Raw genomic sequence first — 22,290 nt, forward strand, 5'->3', positions numbered from 1 at the left:
TACATAGGATACATACTTGAACTTGTGAACTTGCTCTGGCAGTGAGGGGAATGTCAGTTTGTCCTTTTTGCTGCACTTAGAATTACAGGAATTTTAGAGAATCTATAAATCTCAAAGGGGAATTATGTGCGTGGTTTTACTCAGTTGGGTCATAAAGCTCTTCTGGGTTAGTCCTGAGAGAAATTTATTTCATTTTAGGTTAGCAGTACATTATACACTTTCTAAGACTCTCAATGTGAGTCTCAACGTTAGTATAATATTAATGTTTTGCTGTGCTATATTACATGCCATGAGGATTTGGAGATATAGTTGGGAAGCCATTATTAATGTCATTTTACTTTGCATTTTTTCTTTTGATTTAAAAACCATTAGATATGGTGTTCTTAGCATGGTAATTTTTTTTTCTATAGGAATTGTGATACTATATGGCTTTCTCGTCTCTTCACTTTTAACATCACATTTTTTTTTTCAAAATTCTGTGGTGAATTTCAAGTGTAGATTGAACATTGCTTTCAGCGCACTGGCTACTTGGAAATATAGACCTACAGAACACAATATTAGGCGGTGAAAATTAGAAATTTTTAATATATGTAATCTCCCTCTAAAAATAATCCAGTCATAGGAATCATAGAAGACAAATTTTAATGGTGCATAAATTAGGTTTGGCATTTGCTGTATGGGGCTTCCCTGGTGACTCAGACAATACAAGAATCTGCCTGTAATGGAGGAGACCCGGGTTTGATCCTTGGGTTGGGAAGATCCCCTGGAGAAGGAAATGGCAACCCACTCCAGTATCCTTGCCTGGAGGATCTCATGGACAGAGGAGCCTGATGGGATGCAGTCCATGGGGTCACAAAGAGTCGGACACGACTAAGTGACTTTCACTCACTCACTTTGATGTGTGGTTTCAGTTGTAAAGAACTTGGAGAACTAATTAGATAAAGTGAAATAGTTGCAATGTAATAAATAAAATATTTAATAAATTGCTAGGTTTGTGTGACAAAGACTACTGTTAAGATGGTATATGTTTTTATATTTACTAAATGTTTCCCAAAGTACCACAGTAAAAAGCACCTTTAGTTTTGATAAGTGGAATTATTCTATATTCTTTTAAAACTGTTTATAAGCCATATAAATATTATACGCAAATTTGAAAATATGCATTGGTTATATTGAAATGTTTTAATAGATGTGCATTCAGGATTCAGAAGACTCTGGTCTTTTTGTCTCTGCTTAACATTCTTTCATTGATGGAAGTATCAGTCCCTTAAAAGACAGCCATCCTACTATTTTATGTATTAAAATTTTTATTTAGAAGAAATATGCATTTCTTATAATTTGTACTTAGATTTCCATAACTATATAGAACTGTACCTGGGCAAGGTAATCACTCATCCACATATTGGCCCTACAAATATTTCAAGATATCTTAGTTTCAACTTACTATTTTCCATGCTTTAGATAAACATCCTTTGTTCCTTCAGTCTTCACATAACAAGCTTTCCACTTACATCTTTTTGATAGTCTTACGTTAACACATATTAATGATTTCAAGAATATTTTCCAATAATAATAACAGCAAGTGTTACTCTGTGCTCGGTGTTAGTGTTAACACTTGACAAGTATTGACTCGTTTAGTCCTCAACATGAACAAGCAAATTTGTGCTCTTTTTACCCATTTTTCAGATAAGGGAACTGAGGCTTAGATGTCTCCCCTAACTGGCCGGTGATCACACAGCTACTAAATGAAAAATTAGGATTGTAGAAATATAAGATACACACGATCTTAGTTGACCCTTTTTTGTCTTTATCATACTCTCTGGACAAACTACTATTTTGACCTATTCAAACTTATCAGAGCTTAATGATGTGTTCCCTAATGTGAGATCATTGCTTTCACTTGTTCTGGACATATTTTTATTAATATTTTATTGCAACTGAAATTTATGTTTTATACTAATATTATTATGTTGATTTTGTAGCTGGCCTACAAAGAAGAAAACTTTGTGTACCAACAACCAACAAACCAACAAAGTTGGTTCAGTTGTATCCAACTCTTTGCGATCCCATGGACTGTAGCCCGCCGGGCTCCTCTGTCCATGAGACTCTCCAGGCAAGAATACTGGAGTGGGTTGCCACTTCCTCCTCCAGGGGATCTTTCCAACCCAGGGATCGAACCTGCATCTCCTGTGGCTCCTGAATTGCAGGCAGATTCTTTACCATAGTTCATCGATTTTTGTTTTTTATGTAACTTCTGGGAAGTAAGGTACTTTATCCTATAGTTATCAACTGAATGTTGTACTCTCAGTGAAAGGCTTGACCTATTAATACATTGTTAAAATAGTTTCAGCTCATCATTGCTTTTGATTCATAATTCTTGTATTTAAAGATTTAATTAATTCCTCCTTTTACTGGGTCAGTGGTCATTTAATAAGTACTACTTCTATGCCTTCATCCTAGGCACTGACAAACAATGTTGAGGAGCAAACTGTTGGCAATAAAAACAAGGGGATACAGAATATATAGATTAAAGAGGTTCAAAAATCACATCAGGCAACTGCAATGTGTAGATCTCATTAAATCCAGATTTCAACAAACTTCCAAAAAAAAAAAGAAAAGAAACTTAAAAGATAATTAGAAATCTGCATACCAACTGGATACTTACTGGTTTTAAAAATTAACTCTTTTTTTTGAGCATCACAAAAAACTTCTAGGGGTTTTGGAGTAAAGTCATAATCTCTTCTACAGATAACTTTTTGAGAAACAGTTTCTGTTTCGCTAGGCAATATAATTCTTTTTTCCATTGTCTGCAAGTCTTTTTATTACTACTTTTCCTGGAAATGCTTGGTGTAAGTCATCTGTTCTCTTTCTGGCAAGATTTTAAAATGATAAATTCAAGTTATCTGATAGTAAGACTACTCAGGTTTTTTCTCTCTTGTCAGATTTGGTAATTTGATTTTATTTTCAGAATGTATTCATTTTATCTAAAAATTTCCGATGTATTGATCTAAAGTTTTTCATAAATGCTTTTAGTGAAGTCTAAAATAGTTTGTAGCCATATGTGCATGTGCTCAGTCAGGTCCGACTCTTTGTGACCCCATGAACTGTAGCCCCCCCAGGCTTCTCTGTCCATGGCATTTTTTTTCCAGGCAAGAATACTGGACTGGGTTGCCATATCCTCCTCCAGGGGATCTTTCCCAACCCAGGGATCGAACCCACGTCTCCTGTGTCTCCTGTATTGGCAGGTGGATTCTTTTATTACTGAGCCACCTAGAAAACCCTAGTTTATAGTCATATCCCCTTTTATATGCCTAATATTGGCTGCCTGGGCCTTCTTACTTTTGTCTTGATCAGATTCTCCAGAAGATTATAAATCTTAATATTTTTCAGAGTACTAATTTTTGGAGTTATTGATTTTTAATATATTTATTTATCAGTTTCATTAATTCTTATTTTTATTATGATCTCCTTTTAACATATTTTGATTTGTTATGCTTTTTCCATTTTATATTGTTGCTTAACTCATTATTTTTCAGGTTTTATGCATTGCATTTTTAAAAATATATGCCTTTAAAGCTGTAACATAAACAATGTTAAACATGGCTATAGTTGTATCCTGTATGATTTGGTATCTAGTATTTTAAGTATTTTTTAGCTCAAAGTGTGTTTAAAATTCCATAGTCATTTGTTCTTTCACTCATGGATTATTTAGTAGTGCAGTTGAAAAATTTCAAACACGGGTTTTCTAGTTATTTATGTTTTATTACTAATATCTAGGTAGTTATGACCACGGAACATATCCTATGGAATTCCCCTCAAAATTATGAAATATTTCAGAAAGACATGTAAGTTGAAAGAATTGTGCATTGAATTCTCATAGACATGCTACCTACATTCTACAGTTAATCTTTTGCTTTTTCAGTTACCAATGTATCTCTCATCCATCTGTCAGTGTTTTTGTTGTTGTTGCCTTTTAAAGACTGTTGGAAACATCAGTACACTCTAAAGATAATACCATGTCTGTTATTAACTTGAGTTCTCTGCTTACATTTTTAATGTAAAAGTTACATATCAGTTCAGTTCAGTTGCTCAGTTGGGTCCGACTCCTTGTGACCCCATGGACTGCAGTGTGCCAGGCTTCCCTGTCCATCACCAACCCCCAGAGCTTACTCGAACTCAGGTCCATTGAGTTCGTGATGCCATCCAACCATCTGATTCTCTGTCATCCCCTTCACCTTCCATCTTCAATCTTTCCCAGCATCAGGGTCTTTTCCAATGAATCAAGTATTCACATCAGGTGGCCAAAGTATTGGAGTTTCAGCTTCAGCATCAGTCTTTCTAATGAATATTCAGGACTGATTTCCTTTAGGATGGACTGATTGGATCTCCTTGCAGTCCAAGGGATTATCAAGAGTCTTCTCCAACACCACAGTTCAAAAGCATCAATTCTTCAGTGCTCAGCTTTCTTCACAGTCCAACTCTCACATCCATACATGACTACTGGAAAAACCATAGCTTTGACTAGATGGACCTTTGTTGGCAAAGTAATGTTTCTGCTTTTTAATATGCTGTCTAGGTTGGTTAGCTTTTCTTCCAAGGAGAGAGCATCTTTTAATTTCAAAAGTTACGTATAGTGAAATGCATAAATTCTGTGCACTGAGTTTTGACAAAACATACATCTGTAACCCAAACTTATATCAAGATATAGGATGTTGACCATTACTTGTAAAAGTTCTCTCATGATCCTTCACAGTTGACACCTGTCCTGCTTCCTGATTTTTTTCATCATCAAATAGTTTTGCTTGTTCTGAAATTCCATATAAATGTAATCACACATTATGCATCTCTTTCAAAATAAGGCTTCGTTCACTCATCATGCTGCTTTTGAGACTTATACATGTTGTATTTATTAGTAATTTGTTCCTTATTATTGTTGAGTTCTTTTCCAATGGATGAATACATGGCATTTTCTTTGTTCATTCTCCTACTGATGAATGAAAGTGAAAGTGAAAGTTGCTCAGTTGTGTCCAACTCTTTGTGACCCCATGGACTATACAGTCCATGAAATTCTCCAGGCCAGAATGCTCAAGTGGGTAGCCTTTCCCTTCTTCAGGGCCTGGGCTCTTTCCAGTTTTGGACTGTTGTGAATACAATTGCAATGCACATAATATACAAATCAACTTGTAGATGTGGTTTTGTTTCTCTTGTTTGATTAACTAAGGATGCTGGGTCAGGAGGAAAACATATCTTTAATTTTTTTAAGAAAGTTTCAAAACTTTTTTCCAAAATGGCTTAATGCAGTTGTTTATTAAATTTAAGTACTCGTGTTATTTAAATCTTGTAGATCTTTACTGACATTTTAACTGTGCTGTCAGTCACTGGGAAGGGTACATTACATTTTCCATGATGCTGTTGATTTTGTAGATTTCTCTGTATGATTCTTTCAGTTTTTACTTTACATATTTTGAAGCTTTATTATTGTATATTGATCTTTTAACATTCTTGATCTTTATCTTAGATCACTACTTAGGAATCACTGAGAGATTATGTAAAATGTGAGGAAAAGGAGTCAAGGATAGTTCTGAAATCTTTGGCCAAGCACTATACTAAGTTGAGGGAGCCTGAGTAAAGCAGATTTACTTGTCACCAGTACATATGTATGTGTGTTGTGCATGTGTGTGTGTGTGTGTGTGTGTGTGCATAAAAATACTAGTTTTCAGAGAGCAGGTTGATGAACTTTAACAAATTGATATAGTTGTATAAGTGCCACCTGAATCAAGATATAAAACATTTCCATTACTCCAAAAAGTATGAGTACATGCCCCTGTACAATCAATCTCTCATGATTCTTGCTGGCTTATTTGCAGTTATGTGTTTAACTTTATAAGATACTTCTATACTATTTACCAAAGTGATACTAACATCTGCAACCTACCAGCAAAAGTTCCAGTGACTTCTCATCCCCACCAACACTTGGTAGTGTTAGTTTTTTTTTAATTCTAGCTATTCTGGAATTGTAGGGATATCTTATAGTTTTTTATTTGCATTTACCTGATGATTAATGTTACTGAATGTCTTTTTATTTCAATATTTGCTGTTTATATATTCCTTGGTAAAATGTCTGTTCATACTTTTTGTCCATTTTAAAAATTGGGTTGTTTGACTCCTTATTATGGAATTTTAGGAGATTTTAAAAAAATATGTTATGGACATTAGTCCTTTCTCTGATGTATATTTTGCAGATTCTTTCTTGCAGTTGTGGCATACCTTTTCATTTTTACAGTGCCTTTTAAAAAGCAGAGCTTTTAAATTTGGATGACATACAATTTATCAATGTGTTCTACCTAACAAATCTTTTGTCAAGTCCAAGGTCACAAAAGTTTTTCTCTTACGTGTTTTACTAGATATTTAGTTTTGGCTCTCATCCTCTGATGTGTCTTCTCTTTGAGTTAAATTTCATATGTGGCGTGGAGTAAGGGCTGTGGTTTTTATAGAATATACAATTGTTCTTTGGTTGAAAAGATTTTTCTTTCCCTATTGAATTACCTTGGTAGATATATTGAAGAGTCAATTAACAATATATGTGTGAGTCAACCTTTGGATTCTATTCTGGTTCTTTGATGTATTATGTTTAACATCACACTCTACTGATTACTATAGCTTTGAAATCAGGCAGTGACTGTCTTCCCATCATTTTTTGTTTGTTTTGTTTTAAAAAATTTTGGCCTACTCTAGATCCTTCACATTTCCATTTAAAATTTAGACTCAGTTGGTTAGTTTCTTAAGGAAAAGTATGTAGGAATTTTAATTGGAGGTATATTTCATCTATATTGGGGAAAATTGAGCATTTAACAATATTGAGTCTTCTAACTTCAGCATTTGGCACCCTGCAACTTTGCTAAAAACACTTATTATTCCTTGTAGTTTTTAGGTAGATTCTTTCTTGTTTTGTACACAGATCATCATGTATTATGCTCAGGCTAATAAATATTCATCTTCCTTTTCACTCTATATACATTTTATTAATTTCTTTGTACTGCTGGAATCTCTGGTACAATACTGAGTAGAGGTAGTGCTAGCAGACACTTCTGCCTTTTTAAAAATTTTAGTAAAGAAAGCTCCAGTCTTTTAATTACTGTTACTATATTAGTGATGTGTTTTTTGGGGGATGCTTTTATCAGGTAGAGGAAATTCACTTTTTTAAAGTAGATAAATTTTTAGTTGGAGTTTCAATATCAAACTCTCACAAATTATAGAATGAATATACAGAGAAGTAGAAGGATATAGTAGACCTGAAAAGCACTGTGAACCAATTCAACATAATTAAGATTTATACAATTTTCACACACCAGTTGGATACAAGTGTGTTCCCATAAGCTATAAAGGAAATTCACTTTTATTCCTGGTTTGCTGAGTCATTTTCATGAATAATGTTAAATTTTGTCAAATAATTTTCTGTATCTATTGAGAAGATCGTTTGTTTTTTTATTTCTTTTATTTCTTTTCTTGATTTCTTAGTGTGGTGAATGACATTGATTTTTAGATATTAAGCTACTATTGCATTTTGGATAAACTCTGCTTGGCCACAATGTATTATTCCTTTCATACATTGCTATAATTGATTTGCAAAAATGTTGTTAAGGGTTTTTATGTTTATGCTCACAAGAGATCTTGGACTATTGTTTTCTTTTCTTGTAATGTCTTTGCTTTTATAATCTGGGTAACGGTCAAATGATTTGAGAAATATTTTGTCCTATTCTATTTTCTGTAAGAGTTTGTGTAGAGTTGGTATTACTTCTTTCTTAAATGTTGGGTTCACCAGTGCAACTATTTGGCCCAGAAACTTTCTTTGTAGGAAAGATTTTGACTATGGCATTTATTTTATTTAATAAATGTTAGCGATATTCAAATGATCAATTTCTTTTTGAATGACATTTGGTAGTCTGGGTTCTTAAGAAACTTGTCTGTGTCATTTAAGATGTTAAACTTATTGGCATGAAGCTGTTCATTATATTCCCTATTATTCTTTTTAATACTTGTAAAATCTGTAGTGATATTTCCTCTTATGTCTGATAAGAATATCTGTGTCTTATTTTTCTGGTCTGTCTGACTAGAGATTAGTAGGTTAATCAATTTATTGACTTTTTCAAATAACCAGCGTTTGTTTCCTGTTTTCTATCATATTGATTAATGCTTTTTTGTTACATTTATTTTCTTCTTTGAGTTTTATTTGCCCTTGTTTTTCTGATTTCTTAAGGTGAAAGAACAGATCATTGAATTGAGATTGAGATCTTTCTTCTTTTAAAAAAAAGTATTGTTATGAATTTCCAAGTCAGTAGTTCTCAAACTTCATACCTAGGAACCACCTGGCGGGTTGTTAAAATAAATCACTATGCCCTAAACTCTGATTTTCTTATTCATTATGTTAGGATTGTTGCTAGGGAATGTGCATTTTTAGAAAGTTTCCAGGTAATGCCAGTTGCTTCCGGGAACCACTGTTGAGAATGACCGCTGTAAGTACTGCTCTAGCTGTATCACATACGCTTTGAAAGAGGCTGCTTCTTTCTTGTTTCTATTTAGTTCAAAATGTTTCCTGCTTTTTTGTGTGTGGTTCTTTTCTTTGGCTCCTGGGTTGTTTAGTGGTATTTTGTTTGATTTATATATTTATATGAAGATTTTTCTGATATCTTTCTTGCCTTTATTTCTGGTTTAATTCTACTATTGTCAGAGACTATATATTTTACAGTTAAATTTTTTCTTGAGTCTTATATTCTGATCCAGAATATGGTCTACCTTTGTGAATGTTAAATGTGAATTTGAAAAGATACATCTTCTGCTGTTGTTGGTTATATTATGGTTGATAAAATGATTCAAGTCTTCTGCATCTTTACTGGGATTTTGTTTAATACTTTCTTTAGTTCTTGAAAGAACAGTGTAGAAATTTCCAGTTATGATTGTGGATGTATCTATTTCATTTTTAACTTCTACTGGTTTTTGCTTTACTCATTTATTTTTAATTTTTTAAAAGTTAGTTAATTAATTTTCTTAAATTAACATTTTCCTTTGTTTTTTCATTTACTGATTTGTCATTGCTGCCCCCAGGCTTTCTCTACTTGTGAAAAGCAGGGACCACTTCTCTAGTTGTGCTGTGTAGGCTTCTCAACATGGTGGTCTCTCTTGTTATAGGGCATAGGCTCCAGAGCACACAGATTTAGTAATTGTAGTGCACGGACTTAGTTGATGGAATTAACTTAGGTTATGGAATTCCAGCTGAACTATTTCAGATCCTAAAAGATGGTGCTGTTAAAGTGCTGCACTCAGTATGTTAGCAAATCTGGAAAACTCAGCAGTGGCCACAGGACTGGAAAAGGTCATTTTTCATTCCCATCCCAAGAAAGGGCAATGACAAAGAATATTCAAACTACCACACAGTTGTATTCATTTTACATGCCAGCAAGGTAATATTCAAAATCCTTTAAGGTAGGCTTCAGCAGTTTGTGAACCGAGACTTTCCAGATGTTCAAGCTGGATTTAGAAAAGGCAGAAGAACTAGAGATCAAATTACCAACATATGCTGATCATAGAAATGATATATGATCCAACGTATGCTGGATCATAGAAAAAGCAAGAGAATTACAAAAAAGCATCTACTTTTCCTTCATTGACTATGCTAAAGCCTTTGATTGTGTGGATCACAACAAACTATGGAAAATTATTAAAGAGATGGGAATCCCCATGACCTTACGTGGCTCCTGAGAAACCCGCATGCAGGACAAGAAGCAACTGTTAGTACTAGACATGGAACAACGGACTGGTTCCAAATTGGGAAAGGAGTACATCAAAGGAGATATTGTCACCTTGCTTTTTTAACTTATATGCAGAGAACATCACACAAAATGCCAGGCTGGATGAATCCCAAGCTAGAATCAGGGTTTCTGGGAGAAATATCAATAACCTCAGATATGTAGATGATACCACCCTTATGGCAGAAAGCAAAGAGGAACTAAAGAGCTTCTTGATAAAGGTGAAAGTGGAGAGTGAAAAAGCTGGCTTAAAACTCAACATCAAAAAACAAAGATCACGGCATCTGATCCCATCACTTCATGGCAAATAGATGAAAAAGTTAACAGTGACAGATTTCATTTTCTTGGGCTCCAAAATCACTGCTGACAGTGACTCAGCCACGAAATTAAAACCTGCTTGCTCCTTGGAAGAAAAGCTATAACAAACCTAGGTAGTGTGTTAAAAAGCAGAGACATCACTTCACCGACTAAAGTCCATATAGTTAAACCTATGATTTTTCCTGTAGTCAAGTATGGATGTGAGGGTTGGCCCATAAAGAAGGCTGAGCCCTGAAGAATTGATGCTTTTGAATTCTGGTGCAGGATAAGACTCTTGGGAACCCCTTGGACAGCAAGGAAATCATACCAGTCAATCCTAAAGGAAATCAATCCAGAATATTTCTTTGGAAGGACTGATGCTGAAGCTAAAGCTCCAATACTGGAAAAGACCTTGATGCTAGGAATGATTGAGGGCAGGAGGAGAAGGGGGTGACAGAGGATAAGATGGATGGTACTGTGACTCAGTGGACGTGAGTTTGCGCAAACTCAAGGAGATGGTGAAGGATAGGGAAACCTGACATGCTGCAGTTCATGGGGTCACAGAATCAACAAGGACTTGGTGCTTGAACAACAAGGCTACTTCCTTCTGTCCTTCATAGTTTCTTAGGATAAAGTCTGTGTCATTTGAGCTGTTGTTCCCCTATAGGTTTTTTTACTTTTTCTGTAGCTGCTTCTGAAATGTTTTCTGCGCTTTTAGTTTTCAGCAGTTGCATTGTGATATGGATTTCACGAAATTTATCCTGTTTGTGGTTTTCTCAGCTCCTTGAATCTGTAGGGCCATTAATTTGTTAACTATACTTTAAAATCAGAGAAGGCAATGGCAACCCACTCCAGTACTCTTGCCTGGAAAATCCCAGGGACAGGGGAGCCTGGTGGGCTGCAGTCTCTGGGGTCGCACAGAGTCAGACACGACTGAAGCGACTTAGCAGCAGCAGCAGAATACTTTAAATTTTTATTTTTATAAAGGGTACTCTAGGGTTTATAATATGTATATTAGCTTATCAGATTCTACTTTTAAGTAGTGTTCTACCACTTTACACATAGTGTCAGAAGCTCAGAATAGTATTCCTGCATTTCCCTCTTTTTTCCTTTGTGCTTATATCATATCTTGTATGCTATGGAGAGCATAATACATTGTTATAGTTTTTAGTTTGGACAGTTAATCATCATTTACTGGGAGGGAAAATGAGAAATGACACCTTGAGTATTTACTCATATATCAACCATTTCTATGGTTGATCATTCATCTATAGAAATCATTCATCTATAGAAATCCAGATTCTGTCTAGTTTCAAGAGTAATTTTTATTCACTTTAAAGAACTTTTTGGGTTATTTTTTATAGGGCAAGTCTTCAATGATATATCCTCTCTTCTTTTTTTTCCTTTGTCAAAAAAGATTTTACTTACTTTCACTTTTGGAAAATATTTTGTGGGATATAGATTTCTACTTTGATAGTCACTTTTTAGTATAGAGTGCTTCTCATTAATTCAAAAGTGTAACTTCCTTATCTTCCCCCTTCCTTGGTTTCTAACCCTTTCTAACCCTTTCTAACCCTTGGTTTCTGTTGAGAGTCAACTGGCATTCTTATTTTTGCTCTTCTGCTTGTTCATCTTTATCATTTCATGCTGTTCCTTGGCATGGGTTTATTTTATTTTGCCCTGTTTTATATCATTGATCTTCTTGGTTTTAAGGATCTGTAAAGATGTCATTATTTCTGTCTGCCACTGGCATACTTCTGAAACTCTTATCATATTAGATTAGGCTACTTGATATGGTTATACAGGTCCCTGATATTCTGTTAATTGTTTTTCATTGTTTTTGTTTGTATGCTTCATTTTGAATAGTTTCTATTTTTGTGCTTTAAATTAATTGTTCTTTTCCCATAGTGTTTACTCTTGTGTTAATTCTGTTCAGTGTATTTTTCATTTCCAGGGATTCTTTTTGAGGCTTTGTTAAATCTCATGTTCATATTTTTTCTAACACTATTGAACATATTTGAGTGGATTTACAGTAGGTTTTGAAGCATTCTCTTCTTTTAATTCTATCTTCTTTTTTATTCCTGTGTCTCTCTTGATTGGTTTTTCTTCTTGTTATGGATTGTATTTTCTTTGGCCTCTATGCTTGTTAATTTTTTAATGCATTTTGAATATTGTATGTTTTTACTCTGTTGGCTGCTGGGGACTTTGCTGTATTCCTTTAAAGAATGTTGGACTTTGTACTAGCATGGGGTTAAGCTTCAAGTGTAAATATTTTGGGAGATTGCTTCTGAGGTCTGTTAGAGAGGATCCAGAGTAACTTTTCGTTGATGGCTAATGTAATCTAGTATTTCATTCCTTTACATCCAATATTACATTTCCTTTTCAGGACCTAATGCCTCTTATACTATGAGGTCTATCTTCTGTGGCTGCTGGGAGCTCAGATTGTTCCCAGCCCTGTGTGAGATCCAGGAATTGTTCAGTCTACTAGTTTCTGGTGGTTCTTTCCATGGCTTTAAGTAGTTTTCTCTTATGCACATGCAAATCAGTACTCAGCAAAAACTTGCAACATTCCCACCGATCTCTTGAGCATCCACTCTGTAGAAACCACATATCTGGTATTATTTCCTATGAATTCTAGCTTGTTAGGACTGTTCTTTTCTTTTTTCTTTTCTTTTTATTTTAATTGGAGGCTAATTACTTTACAGTATTGTGGTGGTTTTGCCATGCATTGACATGAATCAGCCATGGGTATACATGAGTTCCTCATCCTGAATCCCCCTCCCACCTCTCTCACCATCTCATCCCTCAGGGTCATCCTAGTGCACCAGCCCTGAGCTCATGCATCGAACCTGGACTGGTGATCTGTTTCACATATGATAATATACATATTTCAATGCTATTCTCTCAAATCATCCCACCCTTGCCTTCTCCACAGAATCCAAAAGACTGTTCTATATATCTGTGTCTCTTTTGCTGTCTTGCATATAGGGTAATTGTTACCATCTTTCTAAATTCCGTATATATGCGTTAGTATACTGTATTGGTATTTTTCTTTCTGACTTACTTCACTCTGTATAATAGGCTCCAAGTTTCATCCACCTCATTAGAACTGATTCAAATGTATTCTTTTTAATGGCTGAATAATACTCCATTGTGTATATGTACCACAGCTTTCTTATCCATTCATCTGCTGATGGACATCTAGGTTGCTTCCATGTCCTGGCTATTATAAACAGTGCTGTGATGAACATTGGGGTAAATGTGTCTCTTTCCCTTCTGGCTTCCTCAGTGTGTATGCCCAGCAGTGGGATTGCTGGATCATAAGGCAGTTCTATTTCCAGTTTTTTAAGGAATCTCCACACTGTTCTCCATAGTGGCTGTACTAGTTTGCATTCCCACCAACAGTGTAAGAGGGTTCCTTTTCTCCACACCCTCTCCCGCATTTATTGCTTGTAGACATTTGGATCGCAGCCATTCTGACTGGCGTGAAATGGTACCTCATTGTGGTTTTGATTTGCATTTCTCTGATAATGAGTGATATTGAGCATCTTTTCATGTGTTTGTTAGCCATCTGTATGTCTTCTTTGGAGAAATGTCTGTTTAGTTCTTAGGCCCGTTTTTGATTGGATTATTTATTTTTCTGGAATTGAGCTGCAAGAGTTGCTTGTATATTTTTGAGATTAATTCTTTGTAAGTTGCTTTGTTTGCTATTATTTTCTCCCATTCTGAAAGCTGTCTTTTCACCTTGCTATGGTTTCCTTCATTGTGCAAAAGCTTTTAGGTTTAATTAGGTCCCATTTGTTTACTTTTGCTTTTATTTCCATTACTCTGGGAGGTGGATTGTACAGGATCCTACTGTGATTTATGTCAGAGAGTGTTTGCCTATATTTTCCTCTAAGAGTTTTATAGTTTCTGGTCTTACATTTAGGTCTTTAATCCATTTTGAGTTTATTTTTGTGTATGGTGTTAGAAAGTGTTCTAGTTTCATTCTTTTACAAGTGGTTGACCAGTTTTCCCAGCACCACTTGTTAAAGAGATTGTCTTTTCTCATTGTATATTCTTGCCTCCTTTGTCAAAGATAAGGTAGAACTGTTCTTTTCAAATGCTGCTCTTTGTTTTCTCAACCTGGTAGGGTCACCAGAATCTATTTGCAATCAAATCCCCCTTCTTGCTCAGTGGTAAGAAATTTCCCCTCAGCATATGTTTCAGCAATCACAGGGCTCATCTTGTTTCTCTTTTCTTTAAAACGATAATTCTGTGCTGCTTGTTATCCAGTATCATTTTTAATATTTTCTTCTGCTTTTTAAGTTGTTTATGGCAGGTTGTTAAATGCTATCTAAATATTTCCATCATAACCTGATAAAGAACTCCTGGTATATATAAGTCATTTTTGCTTTTTACTTTTTCAAAATTATTCTGTTGCTTCATGTATTTGTTTATTTATTGTCTCTGTCTTCTCTTTAATGAATCAGTGTTTCATTTTTAATAAATTGGGAATGTGATAGAGCACATTACAGAATTAGAAACAAAATTCATTCATATGCAAATAACATATCAATCATAAGCAAATACTTTTTCTGAAATGACATATTTTGTTACTTTAAATGTTTATTGAGACAAAAATGATCTTTTACTATGTGCACATTTCCAAATGCAAAAATAATAAAATAAAATGGGAATGTAATCATAATTAATTTTACATTTCAAGTTAATCACCTATATCTGAACAAAATTATTTTCTTAATTTTTCATCTGAACTACCATATCACCATTTCTTATTTGAACTGCTGGTGACTAAACCTTCAGAGATTCTGCAGGGGTATTTAGTAACTCACTTTGGTGTCAGACCTGTGTCATAGCTCTTACACTTTTAAATAAATTTTTAAAAAATATTTAATGAGTATTTGAGTGCAGATGATTGCAGCCATGAAATTAAAAGACGCTTACTCCTTGAAAGGAAAGTTATGACCAACCTAGAGAGCATATTCAAAAGCAGAGACATTACTTTGCCAACAAAGGAAACCATAGTCAAGGCTATGGTTTTTCCAGTAGTCATGTATGGATGTGAGAGTTGGACTGTGAAGAAAGCTGAGTGCCGAAGAAATGATGCTTTTGAACTATGGTGTTGGAGAAGACTCTTGAGAGTCCCTTGGACTGCAAGGAGATCCAACCAGTCCATTCTAAAGGAGATCAGTCCTGGGTGTTCTTTGGAAGGAATGATGCTAAAGCTGAAACTCCAGTACTTTGGCCACCTGATGCGAAGAACTGACTCATTGGAAAAGACTCTGATGCTGGGAGGGATTGGGGGCAGGAGGAAAAGCGGATGACAGAGGATGAGATGGCTGGATGGCATCACTGACTCGATGGACGTGAGTCTCAGTGAACTCTGGGAGTTGGTGATGGACAGGGAGGCCTGGCGTGCTGCAGTTCATGGGGTTGCAAAGAGTCGGACACGACTGAGTGACTGAACTGAACTGAACTGAGTGCAATAGTGTATTTCATGATGAACTTGCCATTGCTAGTAGGGTGATATACTTTTTTCCATTTAAATTTTAATTTGAGAAAATTGTAAATTCACATACACTTGTAAGAAGGAACAGAGTGATCCTGTGTATCCTTTATGCAGTTTTCCTTGGTGGTAAACATCTTGCAAAAATATAGTACAGAATCACAACCTGGATATTAACATTGATACAATCCACTGATGTTCAGATTTCTCGAGTTTCATTAGAACTCCTTTGCATCTGCATGTATGTAGCGTGTATAGATGTGTGTGTATATTTAGTTCTGGGCAGTTTTATTGCATATTGTCTCATGTAGCTACCACTGCACTGTCTGTCAACACAAGAATCCTTCACATTATCTTTTTTAGAACACACCTACTTCCCTTACGGTTCAGTGGTAAAGAAGCCTCTTGCAGCCCCGGAAATGTGGGTTTGATCCGATCCCTGAGTCGGGAGGATTCCCTGGAGAAGGAAATGGCAACCCACTCCAGTATTCTTGTCTGGAGAATCCCATGGACAGGGGAACCTGGCGGGCTACAGTCCTTGGGGTTGCAAAAGAGTGAGATACAACTGAGTGACTAAAGAACAACAACATTATCTCTCTAATACCTTGTTCCTTTCCCCTCCCATCCTAACCCTTGACAATCACTCATCTGTTCTTTATGTAATCTTACAATTTTAAGAGTGTCATAAGTGGATCATTTAAGGTAACTTCAGTATGTTAGTGCCTAAGTCTGCTATTTGATTATTTTTGTTTGTTTCCTGTTTCCTGTGCCTCTGTTTCTCTTCACTTGTTTCTCATGGGTTAACTTAACAAGTTTTAGAATTCAGTCTTGATTTATTTATAGTGTGTGTGAGTGTATTTCTCTGTGTACTTTTCTTAGAGAGTGCTCTGGGTATTAAAATATACGTAAGTGACTTGTCTGTTTACTGGTATCAACATTTTACCACATCAAGTGAAACGTGGAAACTTTGCTTTCATTTACATCCCTCACTTTCCCCACTTCTAAATATCATTGTCGTGAGTATCAGATGACATTATAGTTTTTGTTTCCTTCATCAGATATTACTTGTAAGCCGCAAAGAGGAGAGTTTATTGTGTGTAGTCACGAATCTGCTTTATTTGTTGTTCTTTCCTGATGTTATCATTTCATTCGTCTGAAGAATTTTCTTAAGCCATTCTTTAAGGAGAGGGCCACAGATTTCAAAGTGTTTTAGTTTAGTTTTTTAACTAAATTTTTTTTGGACTGTGTCACATGGCATGTATGATCTTAGTTCCCCGACCAGAAATTGAGCCCACACCACTTGCAGGGGAAACATTGAAGAGCTGAGTCTTAAGTACTCAGCTGCCAGGGAAGTCTGCATATTTATTATGTCTTATACGCAGTTTGGATGTTTTTAGCCATGATTTTTAAAAATAGCTCTTTCAGCTCCATTCTCTTTTTTCTCTTCTTGTGGGATTCCAGTGGTACAAATGTTGGACCAATTGTTATTGTCCCAAAGGTTTCTTAGACTGTTGATTTTTTTGTTTGTTTGTTTATTTTCCCTGGTGTTCAGATTGGGTAAATTTTACTGCTATATCCTCTAGTTTACTGATTCTGTCTGTCACCTCTACGATTGAGTCTGTCCAGTTAACTCAGATTTGTTACTGTATTTTCTTTTCTTCCTTCCTTTCCTCACTGCTTGTCTCCCTCCCTTCCTTCTCTCCTTCCTTTGTCTCCTCACCCTTTTTTTGGCTGAGATTTGTTGTTTCAAGAGAACTTGTAGTTGCTTGTTGTATCATGGCTGCTTTAAAATTCTTGTTAGATAATTTCAACATCTCAGAGTTAGTGTCACTTGAATGGTCTGGTTCCCAACATGACAAGTGATTTTTTTTTATTAGTGTCTTGGACACTTTGGCTTTATATTGGGAGTCTTTGAATCTGTCTTATATCTTCTATTTTAGCAGGTTAGTCACTCTGTTTAGGTTTAGCATTAAGATCTTGTGGTGGGAGCTTCTTTTCCAATCTCAGGCCTTTGGGGAAAGTGGAACTCTTCCCCTGTCTGCTTAATGTAAGCGGTGTTTGGTGAATCCCTCTTGCTGGGCTCCTAGTGTCATCTGGGGTTATCCATGGGGGTTCCTCTTCAATTTGTGGAAGGAATAAGCCTATCTAGGATGCTTTTTATTGCTGGGTTATGGGTTGAGAAAATGCTGGGCTGACTGGCCTTCTTTTGTTGGGTCGGAGGTAATGAGACATCCATCCTATAGTCTTGGAGGCCCTAAGAGTCAGCGTTCCTCCTTACACCTTTCATATTTCTCCTGCGGTTTTCTTTGGGACTGTTTACTGGGTTTGTTAGTGGGAAGGAGAGGGAGAAATTAGTCTACACCAACTTTTAAACATTTGGTGTGTTAATTTTTTAAACTCTAAATTTCCTTAGTTTTAAAGAGAGGATAGCAATAGTAAACTTTCAAAGCTTTCATATTATCAGATAAACTAGTGAGATACTCCCTGAGACATAATATATACTCTGTAGATAATGGTGCTATAGCTGATTGCCAGGTTGCTTATTGCATTATTGTTTTTAAGAACAAACTGAAACACTAATGAGTCACTGTGTAGGATTATTTAAATAAGTTATCATCAATACAATAGAATTTAGCTAATGAAAGTGAAAGTAATAAATGGGATGTGAAAAGATGCCCCAGATGTTTTGTTAAGTGAAAATATAGTTGTAAAATCGCATGATTTTTTTGGTATAAATATTTATAGGTATCTATGTACATGTAAGTCATATATATTTGTCTTGTCTATTGTAATTAAATATTCAGAACTGTAGTTTCAAAATATTCTGAATGTAACAATTTGTGGAAAATACCTCTGGATAATGGGCTAGGGGAGAAGGTAACATGCACTGTTGCATTATATACCTCTTTATTGTCATAATATTTTTTGATAAGAAGTAGTTTTATCTTTTATTAAAAAGAGAATGAATAAAAACATGAAAACCTTCAATTTGGCGCTATATATGTACACACAGATATATATATATAGCTTTAATAAGTAGTTGAAGAATGTTAAAAGAATGCCCATTAGTTACAAGAATACTCCGAAATTTCTTTAAATATGTTTAGTTTTCTCTGAGTAAAATTGGCTTTAACAAATCCTTCTGATACTTCTTTTATGACTTTATGATTGATGAAGTATATTCTTTATTACCTTAAAATTGTGTGAATGTGAAGAATTTTTAAGCATCACTTTTATTTTCTGTTCCTTGCTTTGAGTATTTCAGTGAGCTGTCTAGAATGCCAAAGTTTAGGTGACAAAGTTAGAGGGAAGATGCAAGTGTGATATGATTGGATATTTAAAGACTAATAACAGATTTCTATATGGTTGCTCTTTATAATCTAAATTCCTTTAAGGCCAAAAGATATGTAGTTTTTCATTTGCATATTCTTAAAAGCATTTCTTGCATATGATTAGAACTTGTTTCAGTGAATTTGCTATGGAAATGAGAGTCCCTTCTAGATATATCAAGTAGAATGGGACTTAAAATAGGGAGTTAATTACAGTAGTACTAGAGACACCAAAGTGAGGGAATTAGTCAGAAATCTGGAGCTGCTGCATACCCGGGCTGGAACTTAGGACCACGTTTGTAGGTGAGCTGCTTTCTGTAGATGCCGCTTCTGCCACTGAGCAAGTGCTGCGCCTGCTCCTGTTGCTGTCAAACCACCACTGCCATTGCCCAGTAGCACCTACCTGTTCCTACTGCTAGAGAAGAAAGAAAGTAGAATGTCTTTCTTCCATTTGCCTTCTGTTGTCTCCCAAGTCCTTTCATTACTGGAAACTGATGGTAGCACATCTGTCAAATGAGTCTTGGAAATTTAATTTTTAGGTTTTTATCAGTAATACAAAGGACTCTTAGAAGGGATAGTGAGACTTATAACCAAGAGATAAAAGACTAGCACAGTGCTAAAAATTGTTAAGACAAGAGTCTTATCTTTTTAGTCTTTGTAATGTCAGTGACTACCTCAGCCTGTAACATAATAACCTCTCACAAACTTTTATTAAATCTTTGTTTTTTCAGGGTTATTTACAGATACAGAAATATATGTGAGAATAAGGTTTAGTTTTTTCTTGCATATACAAAAAATTAGATATTTTCAATATTTCAAAGTTTAATTAAAATCTACAAAGAGGCCAGTTTTAATCACCTTTGGTCTTTAGCACCCAACATAGTAACTAGCACATATTTAATACTTTAAATTATTATTAGATATACTTTACTCATAAAATGTGGTATTAGAATGAACTCGTTGGTAGTTTGGTGGTATATTAGTTTTTTAAAAATACTATTTAAGTTCACATTTTATCTTCTTTCTCTTATAGCATCAAACACTTGGCTTGTTCCAGAAACTAAAGGAGCTATTGTTCAAGGGGGATATGGCCATACCAGTGTGTATGATGAAATAACAAAGTCCATTTATGTTCATGGAGGCTATAAAGCATTGCCAGGCAACAAATATGGATTGGTAGATGACCTTTATAAATATGAAGTTAACCCAAAGACTTGGTGAGTAGATTGGGCTGAAGTATGATGGGAAAATTGGGCACTGTTCTATTTTATATTTGTATAATAGTGGTGTGTATTAAATGTTTTCAGGGAGGTATTCTTGACTTTTTTCCCATCTTAATTTTGACTAATGATAGTCTGTTATGTAGCAGAGGCACTACATAATGCATTTTCTCTGTAGCCATCTTTACTGTAAATGACTGACTTTGCAGTGTTTTCCAGTCCTGTAGACAGTCTTGTTCTGTATAAATCACTCATAAGTGCTGATACTGTGTGCAGTTCAGAAGAGCAGTTTTCTTACCAATATATCTTTGAGTTTTGACATTATCTGTACTGGGATTTGTTTTTCTTTACACTCATATTTTATTGTCAGTTGTAAATTTTGAAAGCATTTGTTCAGTTTCATCATCTAATTTCCTGTGAAATACAAAGCTGTAACATTTAGGTAAATTTTCTTTTATTGTTGTTATAAATAATACTACAGTGTACATCTTGAACCAGTCATTTTACATAAGCAAGAGTTTCCCTAGGGTGCATCTCTAGAAGTGAAATTGCTGTATCTGAGGATATTCACATCCTCAACTTTAGGACACATTTAGCAAGCCTAATTGCTTTTTGAGTCACTGTGATAACGTACCACTTCCTCCAGCAGGGTATAAGTGTTCTTGTTTCTTCTTAGTCCCATCAATACTTAATAATTATGAGGATATTTTCCTTTTGCCAGTGCAATGGATGTGAATGGTATCCTACTGATATTTTAATGTGCATATCCTGATTGATATAGTGAATAAGCATATTTTTATGCGTTCATTTGCACTTGTGTTTTTTGTTTAGCGAATTGTTTATTCACAGCCATAATTTTTTCTTATGTTTCAAATGTTATTTTTTCATTTATTGATTTTTCTATGTATATGAGTTTTATTGACCAATATGCTATTTTTATTTAAAGTTTTTATTATATTTGGAAAATTTTCAGCAATTATTTCTTTTTAAAAGTTTTAGTTGAAGTATAATTGATTTAAGTGGTGTGTTAGTTTTAAGTGTACAGCAAAGTGAAGCATATATTCACTCTTTTTTTAGATTCTTTTTGTTGTACTCATTTTCTTTTCTAAGATCTGGAAAGAGACCAGTGTTTTGTTCTAAGATACTAAACATTCTTTTAAACTTACATGAAATTAACTATATGTTTAAATGAAATACAGTTTTCCACTGAATTGTGATTTGTTCTGTGCCCTTCACTTTCACACATATATTCTGATTTTTACTTTACTTGGAAAAAAAAAGGAAGACAGAATTAAAGAAAATGAAAGACTTTTCCTTTGAGTAGCTTTGCTAATTAAATTTTTTTTTTTTTTAGTTTAAATAAAATGCAGTATTATATTTTAGTAGATAGGCTACTTTGCTGAACTTTTAGAAGATGTGTATTTGGAGAAATTATTTTTCAGTGGTGAAGTTAATTATTCTGGACTATAATTTCCACTTAGAAAAATTAGAAATTACCTCTTTTTAAGGCATGAGAGGACTATAAAGACAGTAAGAATATGTTGGTCAAGATTTAGGAGAGGTAAATGACAAAGGAGGTATGACTGGCATTTTGTACAACTGTTGTTCAGGAAACAATTGTGAGTCCTGAAAGCTTCCTGAGAAACTGAGCAGAACTTTTGTCAATCAATATGGAGGACCAAGTTGTATTTCTAGGTGTGCCAAGGAAGAGAGGTTTTTATTAATGATGTAGTCTGCTCCCTGAAGTTCTAAACCTAAGAGTGAGGATAAGCTTATCTTTGAAACATCATGCTCTTTGATTGGATTATGGTAATCTGCCCATGGCCTAAATTGGTGACAGAGAAAAGTAAATCCTCTCTTGAGTAAGATAGTATCATACAGAGGCTCAAATTAGTTCATTTACAATATATGTTGCAAAACAAAAAATAGTAAGTCTTAGAAAAAGAAAAGCCATGAAAAAAAACCCAGCCATTTGAAATATACCAATAGGATAATGGTGGTTTCCTAAAGAAATTATAAAATAATTAGGATTTTATGATCGAGGAATTACAGGTAGGAAAATATTGACAGACAACTGGAAACTTATACTAACTTGATTACTAAATAATCAAGTAGAAATTATAGAATTGGAA

General features: G+C 34.8%; 1 protein-coding gene across 8 annotated transcripts in view; it reads left to right on the plus strand.

Moving 5' to 3' along the window:
- ATRNL1 (attractin like 1) overlaps positions 1-22,290 on the plus strand; it is an 815,618-nt gene that overhangs the window by 88,197 nt on the left and 705,131 nt on the right. For all 8 annotated transcript variants that reach the window (XM_024985963.2, XM_059882070.1, XM_059882071.1 and 5 more), the window contains exon 9: positions 19,972-20,155. In XM_024985963.2, coding sequence (XP_024841731.1) covers positions 19,972-20,155 — 184 coding nt within the window. The remainder of the gene's footprint in view (positions 1-19,971; positions 20,156-22,290) is intronic.

The sequence above is a fragment of the Bos taurus genome, chromosome 26, assembly GCF_002263795.3.
Source record: "Bos taurus isolate L1 Dominette 01449 registration number 42190680 breed Hereford chromosome 26, ARS-UCD2.0, whole genome shotgun sequence".
NCBI classification, from domain to species: domain Eukaryota; kingdom Metazoa; phylum Chordata; class Mammalia; order Artiodactyla; family Bovidae; genus Bos; species Bos taurus.